Source organism: Euphorbia lathyris, chromosome 2 (genome assembly GCF_963576675.1).
Source record: "Euphorbia lathyris chromosome 2, ddEupLath1.1, whole genome shotgun sequence".
Taxonomy (NCBI): domain Eukaryota; kingdom Viridiplantae; phylum Streptophyta; class Magnoliopsida; order Malpighiales; family Euphorbiaceae; genus Euphorbia; species Euphorbia lathyris.
The window spans coordinates 111,688,325-111,705,809 of record NC_088911.1 but is presented as its reverse complement, the minus strand read 5'-3'; the positions used below and the strand labels follow the sequence as shown (position 1 = coordinate 111,705,809).

The 17,485-nt window shown below is 35.1% G+C and overlaps 3 protein-coding genes across 7 annotated transcripts; 2 read left to right on the top strand and 1 right to left on the bottom strand.

The window, feature by feature from the left end:
* Positions 1-3,501: 3,501 nt before the first annotated feature.
* Positions 3,502-9,136, top strand: LOC136219462 (glutamyl-tRNA(Gln) amidotransferase subunit B, chloroplastic/mitochondrial). Of its 4 annotated transcripts, XM_066006876.1 has the most exons (10): positions 3,523-3,675; positions 3,932-4,639; positions 4,894-5,102; positions 5,704-5,844; positions 5,953-6,156; positions 6,526-6,723; positions 7,223-7,291; positions 7,720-7,836; positions 7,921-8,010; positions 8,899-9,136. In XM_066006876.1, the coding sequence occupies exons 2-9, from the start codon at positions 4,006-4,008 to the stop codon at positions 7,999-8,001; spliced, it is 1,653 nt and encodes a 550-aa protein (XP_065862948.1). In that variant the 5' UTR covers positions 3,523-3,675; positions 3,932-4,005; the 3' UTR covers positions 8,002-8,010; positions 8,899-9,136. The 4 variants fall into 4 exon arrangements, with proteins under 4 accessions (XP_065862946.1, XP_065862948.1, XP_065862945.1 ...); XM_066006874.1 differs by lacking the exon at positions 8,899-9,136 and having other exon boundaries at positions 3,502-3,579; positions 7,921-8,191; XM_066006873.1 differs by lacking the exon at positions 8,899-9,136 and having other exon boundaries at positions 7,921-8,191.
* Positions 9,137-10,610: 1,474 nt separating this feature from the next.
* Positions 10,611-12,922, top strand: LOC136219464 (uncharacterized). The gene is made up of 2 exons (XM_066006879.1): positions 10,611-11,229; positions 12,411-12,922. Exons 1-2 carry the CDS (start codon positions 10,799-10,801, stop codon positions 12,565-12,567), a joined length of 588 nt encoding a protein of 195 aa, XP_065862951.1. The 5' UTR covers positions 10,611-10,798; the 3' UTR covers positions 12,568-12,922.
* On the bottom strand, positions 11,059-16,144 carry LOC136219463 (uncharacterized). Of its 2 annotated transcripts, XM_066006878.1 has the most exons (8): positions 15,697-16,144; positions 15,493-15,562; positions 15,270-15,325; positions 14,871-14,946; positions 14,693-14,729; positions 13,707-13,821; positions 13,416-13,620; positions 11,059-11,286 (listed from the first exon to the last, which is right to left on the bottom strand). In XM_066006878.1, the coding sequence occupies exons 1-8, from the start codon at positions 15,993-15,995 to the stop codon at positions 11,251-11,253; spliced, it is 894 nt and encodes a 297-aa protein (XP_065862950.1). In that variant the 5' UTR covers positions 15,996-16,144; the 3' UTR covers positions 11,059-11,250. The 2 variants fall into 2 exon arrangements, with proteins under 2 accessions (XP_065862950.1, XP_065862949.1); XM_066006877.1 differs by lacking the exon at positions 11,059-11,286 and having other exon boundaries at positions 13,228-13,620; positions 15,697-16,143.
* Positions 16,145-17,485: the final 1,341 nt, after the last annotated feature.

The window sequence follows — 17,485 nt, the reverse complement described above, 5'->3', positions numbered from 1 at the left end:
TCCTCCACCCACTGATTGGTAAGTTTGTTGTTGTGTATTTTGATGTTATTCTTATTTATAGTCAAGCTTTAGAAGAGCATATTGTGCATTTATGTATTGTGTTTGACTTGTTGAGGAAGCACCAACTTCATGCCAACCCAAAGAAGTGTGATTTTATGACGGAGAGCTTGGTATTCTTGGGTTATATTGTGAATGGAGATGATATCTGGGTTGATGAAGAAAAAGTGAGACATATCTGTGAGTGGCCTACGCCTTGTAATGCTGGAGATATCTAGAGTTTTCATGGGCTAGCTACATTCTACTAAAGATTCATTCGAAACTTCAGCACTATTGCAACTCATCTCATTGAATGTTTGGCGAAAGGTACGAGTGCAAATGGGAAGATGAGAAATATTAGTTTTTCACTTATCAATGAGAAACCGAGCACGATGTCGATCGTTTATTTTAGTGAGAAGTTGTGTGAGTCAAGGAAAATGTGAGATACTTATGACAAGGAGTTCTATGCAATAGTGAGAGCCATGAAAACTTGGGAGCATTACCTCATAGGGAAAGATTTCATATTGTACATGAATCATCAAAATTTGAAGTATTTAGCGAGTCAAAAGCAACTTCGAAGTGCCATGTATGCTAGGTGCTCTGCATTTGTGGATAAGTTCCCCTACAAGCTTATTCACAAGTTCGTACAACAAAATCGGGTAGCAGATGCTTTAAGTCAGAAGGTGGAATTGCTAAAGACAATAAGACTTGAGGTGGACACGTTTGAGCATGTGATGGGCAATTATAAGGAAGATCCGAATTTCAGAGCTGTTTACACAAGATGTTCCGACCAAGGAGGGGAGAGTGATTACTTATTGTTTGATGTTTATTTAATGAAGGGGAATCAATTGTGCTTACCTTGTACTTACGTTCAGGAAAAGGTAATTTAGGATTTGCATGGAGGTAGCCTAGTTGGACACTTTGATAAAGACAAGACTTATGAAGCCGTGAGCTCACGTTATTATTGGCCCAATATGAGGAGGGATGCAACTTACTTGGTGGAGAGGTGTTATGTGTGTCAAAACCCCAAAGGACATACTAATAATTTTAGGTCTCTACATGTCGTTGCTGGTTCCAGACACCATTTTAAAGGATCTCCTTATGGATTTTGTGTGTGTAAGGGGGAGGGCTACCAAAAACTCAAAGGGGAATGGATTCTATTTCTATGATAGTTGATCGTTTTTCCAGGATGGAACACTTCCTCCCATGTAGGAAAACAAATGACGCCTCGTCTATTGCTAAGCTTTATTTTTGGGAAATTGTGAGACTACATGGGTTTCCTAAGAGCATCATCTCCGATCGTGATACTAAGTTTCTTAGTCATTTTTGGAGGACTCTTTGGGCATTATTTGATAGATCCTTAAAGTTTAGCACCACCGCACGTCCACAAACTGGTGGCCAAATGAAAGCTGTGAACCAAAATTTGGGTAATATCTTGAGAAGAAAATGCAAAGACAACCCGAAGATGTGGGATTTCGTTGTTGCTCAAGTGGAGTTTGCATACAATGAGGCCAATCACTCGGGATTCGGGAAGTCATCTTTTGAGATAGTTTACACCAAGTCTCCTAATCATAATTTTGACCTCATGAACCTCCCGAGAAGAGAAAGGTTAAGTGTCCCCGCCTATAACCTAACCCACAAGATTCAACAAATGCACGAAGAAGTCAAAACGAGACTTAAGGAAAGGAATGCCATATTGAAAGCCAAGGTAGATGAACATCAAAGGGACGTGCAATTCAAGGTGGGAGATGAAGTTTTGGTTTACTTGAGCAAGGAGCGCCTAACAAGTGCACCGAGTAGCAAGCTCCGACCCAACAGATTGGCCATTTCAAGATTATGAAGAAGTTGAGTGCGAATGCGTATCATGTGGCAGTCCCAAATTGGTTGGAAAAGACGTCCCTATCATTCAACGTGAGATATTTGGGCTCTTTCAAATTGGATGCGTCTCTTGGCTACCCTATCCAAGATTTAGGGTCCAACTCTTTTCAAGATGAAGAGAATGACGATGTCACCAAGTTCATGAGAAAGCGCAATAAAGGTGTTCTAGATGTTTTAGATGATTCGAGGGTCATCAAGTGATAACGGGATGACGTTGGGAGGTTAGAAGCGGACAAAGGGAACATTTCGGGAGGAGGGGGGAGTCGCTGACCCAACTGCCATCCATTCAGCCAGAATGTCCGCAAGTCACCGACCTCCAGCCTAGGGTCGATGACCCGCGAACTTGTTGGGCATTTCAGACACCTAGCTTTTGCTGATTTAAAAAGGTTATTTGAATGCCAACTTCAAATGTTGTGGACCACCTCTTTTTCCTCCTTTTTATTTATCTTTTCTGCCACTATCTTATTTATAAATCTGCCACTTACCTATTTACAAGTTTGCCATGTAGTCTTTATTTTTCCATTTGAGCTGCTTTTATGAATCAAATACATCTTGATCTAATGGAGGCTAGGATTATCCCTTTAACATTTGAGGGTTTTAGCTCATACAAGTTTAGCTTGATAATCTCATCCTTTATTGGTTTTTGGGTTAAGACTTTCACAATTTCTTATCTCAATCTCTCTTTGTATCAGACTCCCATCGAGATATTGACACGTGTCATAAATACTACTGTGAGGGATACATGTCAACATCATAATGGAGGTATTGGGAGGACCTAGTGCTCCCAATCAAATTTTTAGTCTTTGCACTATTATTAATTTCTCACGTAAATTTCCGAGATAAGATTTTCATTTGTTGACTTGTACTTTTTGTATACCTAAACAATGAACATCGGTGGCTCAGTCTCACATGTTCTTTTGTCATGCGTCCATGCGCCTCATCCTCACCATCAACGGTTACTAGAATGGCGAAAAATCTTAGCATTGGTCTCCTTTCGAGGTTCGACAAATTTATCGATTAATTTAGCCTTTTTCTCTGAGAGTAATCATCTACGTTGCACGAAAACGAACAGATGGAAACATTATTTCTACAAAACTTAGTAAGAGAACAGAAATGGAAACGAAAATGACATTATAACTCAAACGAAAACAAACACGAAACGCTATTTAAAAGGAGTTTCCATGCAACATAGTTAATCATCATCGTCTTCCTTATTTAACTTGCAATAACTCTATTTGTTTTCCTTCATTTGTTTCACTCTTGATTTTATAACATTACTTCAAAATAAGGTTTGTAGTCACATTATATATATAATAAATGTAAATTTTTTTCAACGCATATCCACTAAAATTATAATTATCAGGTTGTTTCTTTGAAGAAAAATAAATTTCATTAAAAGGAATCAATATATACGGAATGTAAAATAAATATATACGGAACGTAAAATAAAATCTGGAGGGATAGTACCCACTCTACAAATTCTAACCAGAAATGATATGGTGGTGAATTTATTTATTTACTTTTTTTTTTCTAAAATATAATATATGTTTTCTATGCTAAAAATTTAGCTTAATTTTATCCGGATAGAGTGAAGATAGTGAAACTGAACCGGATGGGCCGAGCATCTTGAACCGGTCATGGTACGAGTGCGGATGAGTTACGTTGGTAGGCTCTTCACTCTTGTTCGTATTTCTCTCTGGTGTCTTGCTATTCTCTTCTTTCAAAGTAATTTTATGCTTGACCTCCATCTACATGTAACCTGTATGTATAGCCTCTAACTTCTTCTACATTTGGCCTTCAATTCACCTTATCTTTTTGCGTTTCTTTTACCTGTTTCTAATGTTTAGCCTTTCAATTCACTTCCGTCCGCGAGCTTTCCAACTTCTGGAATCTAATAATTTTAGCTCTAATGCTAAATTTCAATTCAAAATTTCATACTTTGTACAAGTCAGTTTCCTCAACTGTTTTTGTTATTGAGCACTGCAGCTTTGCTTATAACCTGTTTGATGTTTTGCAGACAGAGAAAGAGAGAGAGAGAGAGCTGTAGAGTTGTTTGGTTCTTGATTGATTGGAGTAGATAATTGATGAAACATGGCTTCTACATTGTGTAGAAATATTCATGCCAATTCTTTATTGCTATATACTACTACATTCTTCAGAAGAAAGAATCATGTCTTCTACTGCACCACCAGAAACTCCGCACAAACTCAAACAACAATTCAAGAAAAACATCAGACTCCGCCCATCAAAATTTCGCCAAAATCTCACCCCAAAAGGCTTGATAACCTAACGAAAGACTATGAGGCAATCATTGGTATAGAAACCCATGTCCAGCTCTCTACTTTAACCAAGGCCTTTTGCAGCTGCCCATATAGCTACGGGGCTCAACCAAACTCCACAATTTGTCCCATTTGCATGGGTTTGCCTGGTGCTTTACCCGTTTTGAATTCCAAAGTTATTGAATTTGCTGTGAAATTGGGCCTTGCTTTGAATTGCAAGCTCTCATTGAACTCAAAGTTTGATAGAAAACAGTACTTTTACCCTGACCTTCCAAAAGGATACCAAATATCTCAGTTTGATATACCAATTGCAACTGGGGGTTACCTTGATTTGGATCTCCCTCTTGAATATGGCGGTGGACACAGGAGGTTTGGCATTACCAGAGTGCACATGGAAGAGGATGCAGGGAAGCTGCTTCATACAGGAAATGGGAGTTACTCACAGGAAATTACTTGCTCTCTTAGTTTCCCCAAACATGCTTGACATCATACTGTGTCATCACTGATAATTGGTTTGATTTGTCTTGAATCATTTTTTATATCTGCTTCCCTAGTATTACTATTTATTTACTCCTACATTTCATGTATTAGTTCTGTCTTAGAGACTAAGCCTTACTTGCGAATTTTTATTAAATGCATTAGTATTCCAGTAGCAGAATGTAATCTATGTATTTATACAATGTTTTTCATCATTTGTAGGTTGATCTGAATAGAGCTGGGGTACCATTGCTTGAGATTGTTTCTGAACCTGATATGAGGAATGGTATTGAAGCTGCAGAATATGCAGCAGAACTTCAGAGGGTAGTTAGGTATTTGGGAGTAGGCAATGGCAATATGCAAGAAGGTTCTCTTCGTTGTGATGTGAATGTCTCAATTCGACCAATTGGGCAATCAGAGTTTGGGACGAAGGTAAGCTATTGCTATTTAAGAAATCTGCGACTTGGTAACTCTCTATTCGTTCAGTGGTCAAAATCATAATTCCACAACTTTGTTTTGGACGTTCTTTATGAATTGGCAATTGCATGTCATATGTCTATGAAGTGATTCCGAAACTTTTTAGCCGCGTTATAAAGTTTTCGTGTGTCCTTTGATCACAAATAATTTTGGTTGGAACTTGCATTCAATATGTTTTATTTATATGTATGATTGTGCAATCAATGTACATATATCTATTTTGGAAATTGCTTCAATATTGTTGCTTCTTTTTCCACCTTACTTTGCTTATTTTAGAGGACTGTTGTCCATTTCTTCTTATAGTTTCTTTTCTCTAACCCCTAGTTTTAAACAAATTCTTCCAAGAAAAGATTTGATTTTCCTGACTAGAATTCAATCCAATTCATTTAACAAACCATTTCCTGACTGGAAAACATTTTTGATATACAAGAATTTCCAAACACTCCGTAAAAGATAAAAATATTGACGGAGTCGTTGTTATCAACTTAGAATTGTATTACACCTGGTGAAAGATAACTGGCTGCTGCTAAATGTGATTTTTTTTTTTGTTGGGCAGGTTGAGGTAAAGAATTTGAACTCATTTTCATCTATGAGTAGGGCCATAGATTTTGAGATAACAAGGCAAGCACTTCTCCATAGTCAAGGACAAGGTGATTTAATTGTACAAGAAACTCGTCTTTGGGAGGAAGGCGCTCAGGTTATACTCTCTCTCTCTATATATTTATAGAACTGTCTTGGCAACCAATAGCAAGAAAAATGTACACTGGACTTTCAATACTCACACTGTTTCCTTATCCCTGTTTAGAAAACAGTTACAATGAGGAAAAAGGAAGGGCTGGCTGATTATAGATATTTTCCCGAACCAGACCTTCCCGAAGTTAGTCTTACAGAAGATTTTGTTGATGGTATAAAAAATTCCTTGCCAGAACTTCCAGAAATGAAGCGCAGGAGGTATGAGAACATGGGTTTAAGCATGCAGGATGTTCTATTCCTTGCAAATGACATGGCTGTAAGTCCTCGCTGTAGTGCAAAGTGCCTGACTATTTATATTCTATGAAATTCGTATTGCTTAAAACTATTGTTTAGAAGTTATGACAAAAAGCAATGCTTTTGGGCCTTGATAATATATTTACTTCCGTCCTAAACTCTCATATGCATCCTAGTCAGGCAACGTGCGACTTGAATTATTTTACATATTTCACTCATCTCCTCTACGAGAGTGAGAAAGGATAGAATGTTTACACAGAAGGAAGTAACCCCTTGGTAAATGGTTGTTTCCTTCTCAATTCTCGTGGTTATTGAATTACTGTATTTTCTGATAATGCATCATGTAGGAATAACCCGATGAGGATTATAATTCATTGAATAAATGCCTTAGGTTGCAGAATTTTTTGATGCAACCATTGCCAAGGGTGCTGAAGTGAAGCTAGCTGCAAACTGGATAATGGGTGATATTGCTGCGTATATGAAAAATGAAAAGGTGACTATAAATGAGATCAAACTTACTCCCGTGGAGTTAGCTGAGCTGATTGCTTCAATTAAAGGTGGTACTATCAGCGGAAAGATAGGGAAAGAGGTAAAAGTTTGCTTCAGTTCTGTGGCTTTATGTCAATTCTATTATCCATCTCATATGTACCCTACTATTTGTTGGGAAAATTGAATAAACATGGCAAAAGAATAAAGAAAGAAATTATGGCAGAAAAACATAGATCCTATGTTTTATATGTTATTAAACCTTCTAAGAAAATAGGCAGGGAAAGCAAAATAACAAAATTTACTTTTAATTCGATAGAAAATTAAAAATAGATTCATGTTTTAGTCCCTTTCAAAGAGTTTAACTAAATTTGTGACTCTTAATTCAAAATAATTCTGCATTAATATCTAATACTATTTTTCTTTAGCTTTTTATTTTTTCATTATCTGCAGGTTGCCGCATTATGGCATTCTAGGGGATTAGTGATAATTAATTACATAATGGGGAATTGCACCTTTTAGCATTCTAAATTTAGAACTTCTTCTCTTGACATCTGATGTGATTCCTTATTCACAAGAATTTTCTCCCTTACCAATTGCAGATATTGTTTGAGCTCATAGCCAAAGGTGGAACTGTCAAGGGACTAATAAAAGAAAAGGATCTTGTTCAGGCGAGTCATTCTCTGATACAGTCACTATTTTCCAACACATATTTGAACGAGTTCTGTAGAATAAAATGTCACTTTTTTTCCCCTGTTCTATAACTAATAAAAGCATACACTGGAAGCTCAGCTGCATGACATTAATGGTGGAACAATTGGACCTTGTAACATTTTTAAGTACGGGTATCATAATTTAGCAAAAGCATATATGATGTTTAGGGTAATTCAACCAAAGCTTGTATGAGCAGTTTGGAATTGGATTCAGTTGAATTTGGCATCTCTGAAACTTTGAGACATGTTGTTCCGGTACTGGTATGGAGCTATGGAAGAGGTGGTCTATGTGCAGAATTTCAGTTACTGAGTATCTAATATCACTATATAAGGGTTACCCGAGCCTGGTCATACTCATTTGTATCTTACATGTTTCGAACTAGCAGATTGTGGATCCTGCTGAGATTGAGAAAATGGTGGATAAAGTTCTGTCGGAGAATCCAAAGCAGTTGGAGCAATACCGTGCAGGAAAAACTAAGCTGCAAGGCTTTTTTGCTGGCCAGGTATTATATAATCAGTCCATTTCCTAATCTCTCTCTTTAGACTCTTGTGAACTAGAAGGTGGAGATTTGAATTTATATTTGCAGGTGATGAAAGTATCAAAAGGTAAAGCAAATCCAGGGCTTCTGAACAAGATCCTTGTCGAAAAGTTAAATGCCCAAAGCTGAAAGTTGCAGGTAGTTTAAGTTCTTATTAAGCTGGTCATTTAATGACAAAACTTGTTGATGTAAGACAAGATGATGAAATGAAGATACACTAATTATTTTGAAATGTCACTGCTGATGCATGGATTCAGCAGCCTGGATGAATTGAATCTTTTATACCTTCTCTCTCAAATAAGCTTAGGTTTTTCTTGTTTTTTTTTTTTGTTCTTTCTTCATTCATCAATTTATTCTCATTTCCTTTCAGCTCTCTACCATTTACTCCCATCTATACTAATTATTTTTTGTTATTATATATCTATATATCTATGAGGGCGAGCCTTGACGCAACGGTAAACGTTGTTGTCGTGTGACTGAGAGGTCACGGGTTCGAGTCTTAGGAGCGGCCTCTTACCAAAAAATTGGCAAGGGAAGGTTTGCTCCCAGTACATCCTTGTGGTGGGACCCCTCCCCGGACCCTCGCTTAAGCGGGGACGCGTAGTGCACCGGGCCGCCCTTTTTATATATATATATATATCTATGTATCTTTCAATTTGAAAAATATATATTTGATTCGTCAAACCGTGACCGGTTCAGTGAGTCGTGGATTGACCCGGAGGGAGCACTAGTTTTTTGCCGGGTTTTTGTGAACCTTTTTTTCGTTTCTCTTCCAAATTGGTATGGTTTCCGGGTCTGGTTGAACCCGTTTAATCCAGTTTTAACAACCTTGCAGAAATGCATGTCTACAGGCATGAAGAAGCATTTGGTTATTTTTCTTTAATAAGTGTCATTATTCTGCTGCAACTTCATCTTGTTATTATATGCTCAATAGTTCATGCCAACTAACTTAGCATTCTTTCCTTCTTTAATCTTTTCCCCATCTTTTTGCAAGTGAATCAGTTTAACAATTTTTGTCTTTTAAAGTAATGGCAGGAAGAAGGGGATTGAGAGGCAAGACCACTCAGCCCAAGCCCCTCCCTTTTATTAGATGAAAAGAAAAGAATTACAAATTGCAAAAATAAAGAATGAAAGAAATGGACATGTGCCAACCGAAGCTTAGCAATATCTCCTATCCGATGTTCTATTGAAATCTTTAAACACTGTATTGTTGGATAACTGTTCCACCATTGATCTCTCGTAGCACTAGCCACATTGCGTGAAAGGCAACTGCAACGAATTTTTTTTTTTTTTTGAGAAATAAAATGCCTTTTATTTTAAAGATTTTTGGTTCTGTTTGGTAAATAACTTTTTGGGGTAAAATTAGAAGTTTTAGACCACTTTAGAGGTTTTGACTAGTTAAACCTCTAATTGTGGTGTTTGGTGGAGAGAGGTTTGAAAGAGTATATTGGGTGTAAAAAACTAATTTTGAAAAAGCTCATTTTAGGAGTTTTTTCAATTAGCTTATTGTTCCATCTTAGAACATTTTTATCCCTACATATTACTCTTTAACCCCAAATAAATATTTTATCATGTCTTTATTTGTCATTTGGCCAAATAGCTATTAATAAAAAAGGTAATCAGCTAACAGTTACTATAATCAGATAGTAGTTAATTGCTAAACATGACTTTTCTTTTTTTTTTGGAGAAAAATACTTGTTATGAAAAAAGAAGAAGAAATACAACAAGTCAAAAAGTGAGGAACAAAACATTATATAGGATAAAGCTAATACAAATCTACCAAGGGATAAAAATAACTACAAAGGGTAGAGAAAAGACCATAAAAATATAAAAAACATAAAACAATAATAAAACATATATATCTACAGAAAAACATCCAAATTTCATAATTTTAAACTTTTGAGATGTCTCTCCATGTTTTGCAGAACTAATTTTTAATTTTGTCACAGACTCCGATCATTTTGAGAATATTTATTGTTAAATACAAATCAAATATGCATATTAATCTTTTTATTTTTGATATTATATGCATATTAATCTTATTAATTACTTCAAATGAAGTATTTCTTTTCAATTATTTTTTAACTCAAAATTTCTTATTAATTAGGGTAAAATAAAAAAATCATATGTACTTTTACATTTTGTCAAACAACTATTTATGGGATTTTTTTATAACAAAAATTGAGATTTTCATTTTCCTCAAAACAAAAATATTTTAGATTAACACTATAAAAATAACAGTTAAAGATCAAAATGGAAATTTTCAAGAATTAATGTTGATTAGTACCACATTTATTATGAAATCAATTTTTATTTTTTTCCAAAATCATTATTCTTGGAGATTTCTCTCTAAATATTTGCTTTCTCTCCCACTAAACAATATTTAAATTAAGTTAAAGAATTAAAGTTGCTTAGAATATTATAAATTTTCAGATTAACAACAATCATTTTAATTTGTTATTAGCAGACCTCTTGGTCACAAAAACCAAAAAAAAAAAAAAACCCTTATTCCCTCTTACCTATTTTGACACATTGATTTTTTTTTTTTTTAACTTAACCCTATTAATTATAAATAAAAATTCTTACTTATGAGATGAGCTGTAAAATTAAATTTCAATCCATATGTATTTTAATAGCAAAATAACTTGGATTGAAAATTCAATTAAACTTTTCCCCAATTGACCGAGTCAAAGGGTTGGTCTAGATTTAGCATAAGAAAACAATGAGATGAACGTCTCTGCCAAATTTGGGAAAGAAACAGAACAAAAATCACAGCCAACAACTTGAAACAAAACAAAAATTAAGCCCTAACAATATGAAAAATAAACCACTATTCCATTCCCATAAAAAGTCCCACCTGAAAAAAACCTTGGTTCGGCGGTGGTGGCACTGGCAGCAGGCATCCCCTTTTCATGGTTAAAGAGCCATGGAAAGTGGAACCTCGCCGACAACAAGGAAGGTTATGCTTGTAGCTGAACCTACCAGAGAATCAGCAGGTGCTTTTCAATATGCAATTTCTCATGTCGTTTTAGAGAAGGATGAATTGATTCTTCTTCATGTTGAAAATCCTCATTCATGGCGGAACACATTTTCATTCCTTCATCGGAGATCGAGCTTGCCTTCTCCTTCTTCTTCTTCGAATCTGAATATAGAAGGAGAAGAAAATTTTCTGGAAGCGATGATAAATGTGTGTGAAATTGCTCATCCTAAACTAAGTATCCGTACAGAATGGATCGATATGGATAACAAAGGAAAGGAAAAGGATAGAGCTAATGCTATTCTTGATAAAAGTGACAAGTTGGGTGCTGATATCATCATTATTGGCCAAAAGAGAAGCATCTCCACTGCTTTATTAGGGTCAGTCTCCCTCCCAATTTCTCATATCATAATGATAATAAGAATTCTTGCATTTACCTGATAATCACATAGAACATTGTTCTATAGATAATAAAGAAAAGTACATAATGCCGTTTCATGAATTAGCAAATATAGAAATGTGTTTTTTATTTTCGCAACAGAAGAGGTTGTGTTCTATAGCTAGAAAAAAAAAGCAATTTGATTAATCTGGTAGTTTTTGATCACTTTGAATATGTTGATTTTATTGATGTGGTAAACAATTATTGACTTTTGATGATGGATAGGTTGGCTTAATGATGTGTTATAACTATGGCCGTAAATGAGCCGAGCCTTTCAAAGCTAGACTTTGTGCTTGATTTATAAACGAGTTGAGTTTGTTTGAGCTTGACGAAACTCGGCTCGAAGGGTCACCTCGGTTATACGTTCATGGATAAACTCATGAACAAGCTTGATTATAATATTTATAAATACGTTCGTGAGCAAGCTTAGTTCGATTTTTTTTTAGTAATAATATTTCTATAAGGGAGAAATGGAAAACAATATAATTTTGTATTAAAGAAATTTCAAATGAACATAATTAATAAGCTGGTCGTGAGTGAAGTTCATTAACAATGAACTACGGGCAAACAAAGCTCATGAATAAACATGTGAACAGCTCACGAACAGGACATTGAGTTTGGGTTAGAGCTCATCAATTTTCTAACGAGTCGAGCATAAACAGACCAAATCTCGGCTCGGCTCGGCTCGATTACATAATTAATGAGTTGTTCACAAAAGAAATTCATGAACAGAATTAATAAGCTGCTCACGAGTAGCTCACAAACATGATGTTAAGCTCGAGCTCTAGTTCCATAATATTTGCCTCTCTAGAGATTTTTTTCTTCTATAATACATGACGTTTTGATTCAATCCATGCACATTAATTGACTTTTACCAAATATACTCCTATTTAAGTTGCATTTTTATTTCGAAAATAGATAAAAATTAATTAACGGATGCAATTAATATATGGGTAACAAAGTTTTTTTTAGTTAAAATTAATTATATTTCTTAATTCTTGTATTTTATTCTTAAAAGACAAATATTATAGAAGTGGAGTACCATTTTGAGATTCTAACTCTAAAATTGATGATCTTATGTCCTCTAATGTATTTGTTATTTGTGTGAATGTAAATGAACAGATACAAGAGGTCAAGTTCAGGGTTGAAGGCGTTTGACACAACAGAGTATTTAATAGAGAAAAGCAAATGTACATGTGTTGCTGTTCAGAAAAAGGGACAAAATGCTGGCTATGTCTTGAATTCTAAAACTCATAGGAATTTTTGGCTACTTGCTTAATTCATATCAGACCCACCCATCCAGTTATTGTATTCACTTCTTTTAAAGGATGAAGGTCACATTCTCTTTTTTTCTTTTTCTTATTATTATATGAGAATCAATTCACGGGAGTTTCCGTGCTTGAAAAAAGAACCCGAGGCATTTCGGTCCTTTTCCGACAAGATGCCTAATATTTAAAACCCTATAGCAGTTATAGGTAGAAATACTGTCGCTCAATAAATTAATGCGACTTACGAAATACAACAATTATTAAAAAATAATTGATTTCGGGCATAAAAAAGCTTGGCCTGGGTAGATTGAATATCAAATTGAATTAGACCAGATTGGATTGAAACTAAAATCTATTTGTATACATCAAATATTATATTTGAGTTTTATGTTATAAGGGTTTCTATAATTAGTAAATGAATACATCCGAGACTGCAGGATGATTTGTCAATATGTTATTTTGATTAAAGAGGTGACAATTTTACCAAGTTGGTTTGAGTAGTTAAAAACCTCATTTCGCTCAAGTTAAAAATTTCCGAATTCGAAATATAATGCAGATACTTTAATTGGAAAAAATCTAAAAGGGGTCCAACTTCTACTTCTCCTGTTTTGTATTATATTTTCTCCTTGTATTTTCCCAATAAAATTCAGACATTCAATTCAACCCATCAATGAAAATAAAATGATTATAGATTACCCCAATGCAATTTCCGAAACAAGCCCAGAAAAAAACATATGTGAATACATTCAATGTGATTTTTCTACAATTTTACTGTTTTTGAAGTGAAAAAAAAGAGTATCCATGGTGTCACGAACCTATGACCTTAAAGTTCATCATGCATAAGTCGTTCTAAAGGTACCTCGACGTTAGGAACTGCATTTTGATGAACCTGAGCTATGCGAACACCATTTTCAGCACCTCTTCCTCTGATCTCACCTTGTCCAACCATGCCGGCTTTTATTAGAGAAGTAACCTCTCTCTGCAACCTCAGCAGGCCAATGCGCTTTGAGACCACATAAAGAACAGCACAGGTGAACAACAAAAATCCTACTGCAAGGATCAATCTGCCCACATATAGCTCAGAATTAGCTCTTGTGAAGCTACAATCAGTTGCTAACAGGACGGAGAAAAAAACACATTTTCTCCTTACCTGTCAAGTACATCCTGGCGTTGCATGGTGGAGAGTAGATTTCGGGTCCGCCCCAACAATGACCGATGGCCCTTGTATTCACTTTCAGCCTTCTTTAATACCCCCGTCGATTCCTCTGTAAAACCACCACATACATTCTTCAGAACCATTTATGGATAAGCAAACAAAACAGATACCTTATCTCAGAATAGAACTCGAAAGTATTTAACTCTGGGAAAAACTAAGAAAATTCAAATTAATGTCATAAGTTGCAACATGTAGATCAGGTCACAACTGTAACAGTTGAGAATATGTACCATGCATCCACCTGAATTTTCATTCTTTTTAAATGTCGGGCTGATTGAAAACTGTACGGATAAGCTCTAAATTAATCATCTAGAGGCCCATGTGAAGTGAGAGGTAGTCCACTAAACTGATAACATAATGATATTGAAGTTTGATTGATAGGCTAAGAACAATTATTCTCGTAAGCAAATTCTACCACAATGGTCTATCTATAACCAATAGTACAACAGTTTGACAATGTTGTTTCTCACAACAGCATTTCCTTGCAGAAAAATAAAACAAACAGTTCAACTTTTATGAGTATGTGCATTGAAACAGCTTTTCAAAGGAATAAAAGGACTTAAGGTCAAATATCGGATGCACAATCACCAAATTATGCACTGTTCATTAGGTTTCATGTTTTGGCCAAGTCTATCGAATTGAGAATATTTGCAATGACACAAAAGAATTAAATTTATTAATGGGTGCGAACTAGATTGTTTAACAATTTTGGCATAAAGGTCAATAAGGTCACTAAGAGATAGTTATAGCTTTGATCTTTTTCAAGCTAAAAGTGCCCTATCCTAAATTTTGGTTTACCTTAAGTTTCACAGAAGAAAGTTTTTTGGATTTCACCTTGTTCTTAATTTCTTATCCTTAAACCAAATGAAAAGTGAGAAAAGGGAAGGTTTTTACTAGAACAGGGCCAGAAAAAAACCTACCAAAAGTCATTAGGGTGGTAGCACTTCTTTCCACCTCCTGCAATTAGAATTTTGATACAAAACCAAATGAGCATCAAACAGAGATCAGTCCTTAGAATAATGCGTGATACAAAGACCAGTCCTTAAAATAATGAGTGATACATGCATGCATAGACTATAACACAAATAAGGAGCTAACCTGAACCATTAACTGACGAGTGCGACGAAGGCTCTCTGTGATGCTTTCTGCAGCAGATGTCATCCCAGCCTTCGTCCTATAAAACAAACACTAAAATTACTCACCATAATGACAAAAAAGAGCCAAGAACTAGCATACAAGGCCGTATTCAGATAACTTTCCAAACTAATATTACCCTATGCAAGAGCTTTAAAGATAGAATTAAAGCTTTAGCAAAAATTTCTTTTCCCCTTTAGTTAAGCAATTACCATAAAATCACTACTACTAGTATATTTTGAACCTAAACTTAAACCCACTCCAAAATAGCCACCAGCTTGTCACTCATTCTTCATTCCAAGAGCATTGTAAATCATTAAAACACTAATATTACTGGAAAAAGCAATGAAGTATAATACATACTGCAAATTGCGTCTGCGAATTGTGGACTCCTCTCCGCCACCCAGTAGAAGCTCTCTCTACAATCAAAATAACCATAAGAGAAAAGTAAACAATTTTTTTTCATTCTTTCTTGTGATGCATGGAAGATGTGATAATGAAAATAAATTACAATAATGATAAAAACAAGCTAAAGGACACACATTAGATCAAAAAGCAAAAATTCAAGGCAAAACAGCTAATTTACCTCTTCCTGAGCAGTTTTCCTCATGTTAGCCTTGGCTTGCAAATTAGCATTTCTCAAGTTCAAGCGCAAACTAATTCCAAAATGAGAGTTACAAAATTAAAATAAGCAGTTAGCACTAGTCTCTTGGAGAAAGAATTAAAAAGGACAGAAGACAAGAAACCAGAAATTAAGTAGAAAATCAATTCAAGCGTGTGGATTTTGTACCTTTGGCATTGACTCTTCCACAATTCGAGCAAGGTTTGTGCGGATTTCACTTTGTCATCAGTCGGCAACTGGGGGGCAAGAAGATCGAGCTGAAATTGCAAAGACTGTAGCAAAGCCAAGCCGTCTTGTGCTAAGCCATTTAATCTAGGAAGAGAATTCTTCTCCTGGGTGATTCCAAATTCTTCCCCTCTTCTCGATTTGCCATATTCTTGAATTTCCTTGATCCGTTCTTGTGTTTTAGCATATGCTTCGTCCCATTCCTTCTTCGCCTTCTCCACTGCCTCCTCTACCTCATCCATATTAATTCAAGATCCTAATTGTTAGTTTCAGAAGAATCCCTCAAATCAACGTGTTTGGTTGCCGGGAAAATTAATGAGTTGAGGATTGATAAGTTTGCTGCAAGAAAAACATCGAATTTCAGATGTTATAATGGTTTGGGGAAATGGATCGCCCAGAGCTTGGGTCGTTTATACTAGGGGTTAATAACAATTATGGTCCTCCAACTATTAGAAAAGTAACAGAAATGCACCACCACTTTAAGGTGCCTTTTTTTGAGGTTTCAGCAATGGTAAAGAACATTCTTAGTTTTGGGTGTAAACTACTTTACTCTCATTTTCCAACTACCTAAGTTTTTTAAATTACCTTTTCTATCTCTTACTAATTTGTTACTAGTTGAACATCTATTTCATATTCTGTGTAAAACTCGACTTTAATCTATATATTTATTTATTTTTATTTTTTTAATTTTAAAATAATTTTTTAATATATTTTTGTTTTTTATTCGTAAAAAATATTTTTAATTAAATTTTACTTTTTAAATTTTATTTTGATGTTTATATTTAATTTTGTTTAGGTTTATCTTAGACTAATTTTATTTTTGATATTCTATTATTTGATTTTACTTTTTTATTTTGAAAAATATTTTGAAAAATATTTTGCTTTTATTATATTATTCAGTTTTAATATTTATTTTTAATTATTATAAAATAATTTTTTTTTAAATGAAATATTTATACATTGATTTATTTTATGGGAAAATTATAAAACTAGGTCAAATGGGAATTCTATTTACATATTTAACCCATTTACTCAACCTATTACATATTTAGACTGTTTTGTGTGACTTTCCCATAATACCCCCAATCTTTCATCTTCCTCTTCCTCTCTTTCTTCCTTACGGTTTCCTCTTCACCAAAAATGGCTCATCCTCCTTCCACAAGGATCTAACCTGCAAAATCCGTTGTTGTTTGACGACATTCTTCAAAACTCCTACTCCGGTGAGAGAAAAGGGAAGCGAACGGCAGTAGAGGAAAAACGAGAGGACGATTTTAGGCCGAACGACGGTGAGAGAAGGTGGGTGATTTTAGGGCGAACGACGGTGAGAGAAGGTGAACGGCGGTAGAAGAAGGTGAACAGTGAGAGCAAAGAAGAGGAAGAATGCGAACAGACGGTAGAAGAATGTGAACAGTGAGAGAAAAGACGAGGAAGAAGACGAACAACAGAGAAAAGGGAAGAAAGATGGCGATTTTAGAGCGAACAGCAACCTCGTTCGGTGAGGTGGAAGATTGAGAACGCAGAGAAAATGCCTAATTCATTTATGTTCTGATTTTGTTGTTAAATAATGTTAGAATCCGTTGTTGTTTGCCATTTTTTGTTATATACCACTTAGCGAATTTTGTTAAAAACACATCCAGACTTCGCATATGCTAACTAAAATCATCAACTAAACCAAACATTAGCTTCGCAAGCTTCGCTTATGCTAACTAAAATCATCAACTAAACCAAACAT

Excerpts from the sequence above, each read along its gene's own strand:
- LOC136219462 (XM_066006876.1), top strand. The coding sequence starts at position 4,006 with ATGGCTTCTACATTGTGTAGAAATATTCATGCCAATTCTTTATTGCTA. Across the intron at positions 5,103-5,703 it reads AATCAGAGTTTGGGACGAAG|GTTGAGGTAAAGAATTTGAA; the intron begins GTAAGCTATTGC and ends TTTGTTGGGCAG. Across the intron at positions 7,292-7,719 it reads AAGAAAAGGATCTTGTTCAG|ATTGTGGATCCTGCTGAGAT; the intron begins GCGAGTCATTCT and ends TCGAACTAGCAG.
- LOC136219464 (XM_066006879.1), top strand. The coding sequence starts at position 10,799 with ATGGAAAGTGGAACCTCGCCGACAACAAGGAAGGTTATGCTTGTAGCT. Across the intron at positions 11,230-12,410 it reads ATCTCCACTGCTTTATTAGG|ATACAAGAGGTCAAGTTCAG; the intron begins GTCAGTCTCCCT and ends GTAAATGAACAG.
- LOC136219463 (XM_066006878.1), bottom strand. The coding sequence starts at position 15,995 with ATGGATGAGGTAGAGGAGGCAGTGGAGAAGGCGAAGAAGGAATGGGAC. Across the intron at positions 13,822-14,692 it reads TACCACCCTAATGACTTTTG|AGGAATCGACGGGGGTATTA; the intron begins GTAGGTTTTTTT and ends GTGGTTTTACAG. Across the intron at positions 11,287-13,415 it reads ATGCAGTTCCTAACGTCGAG|GTAAATGCAAGAATTCTTAT; the intron begins GTACCTTTAGAA and ends TGTGATTATCAG.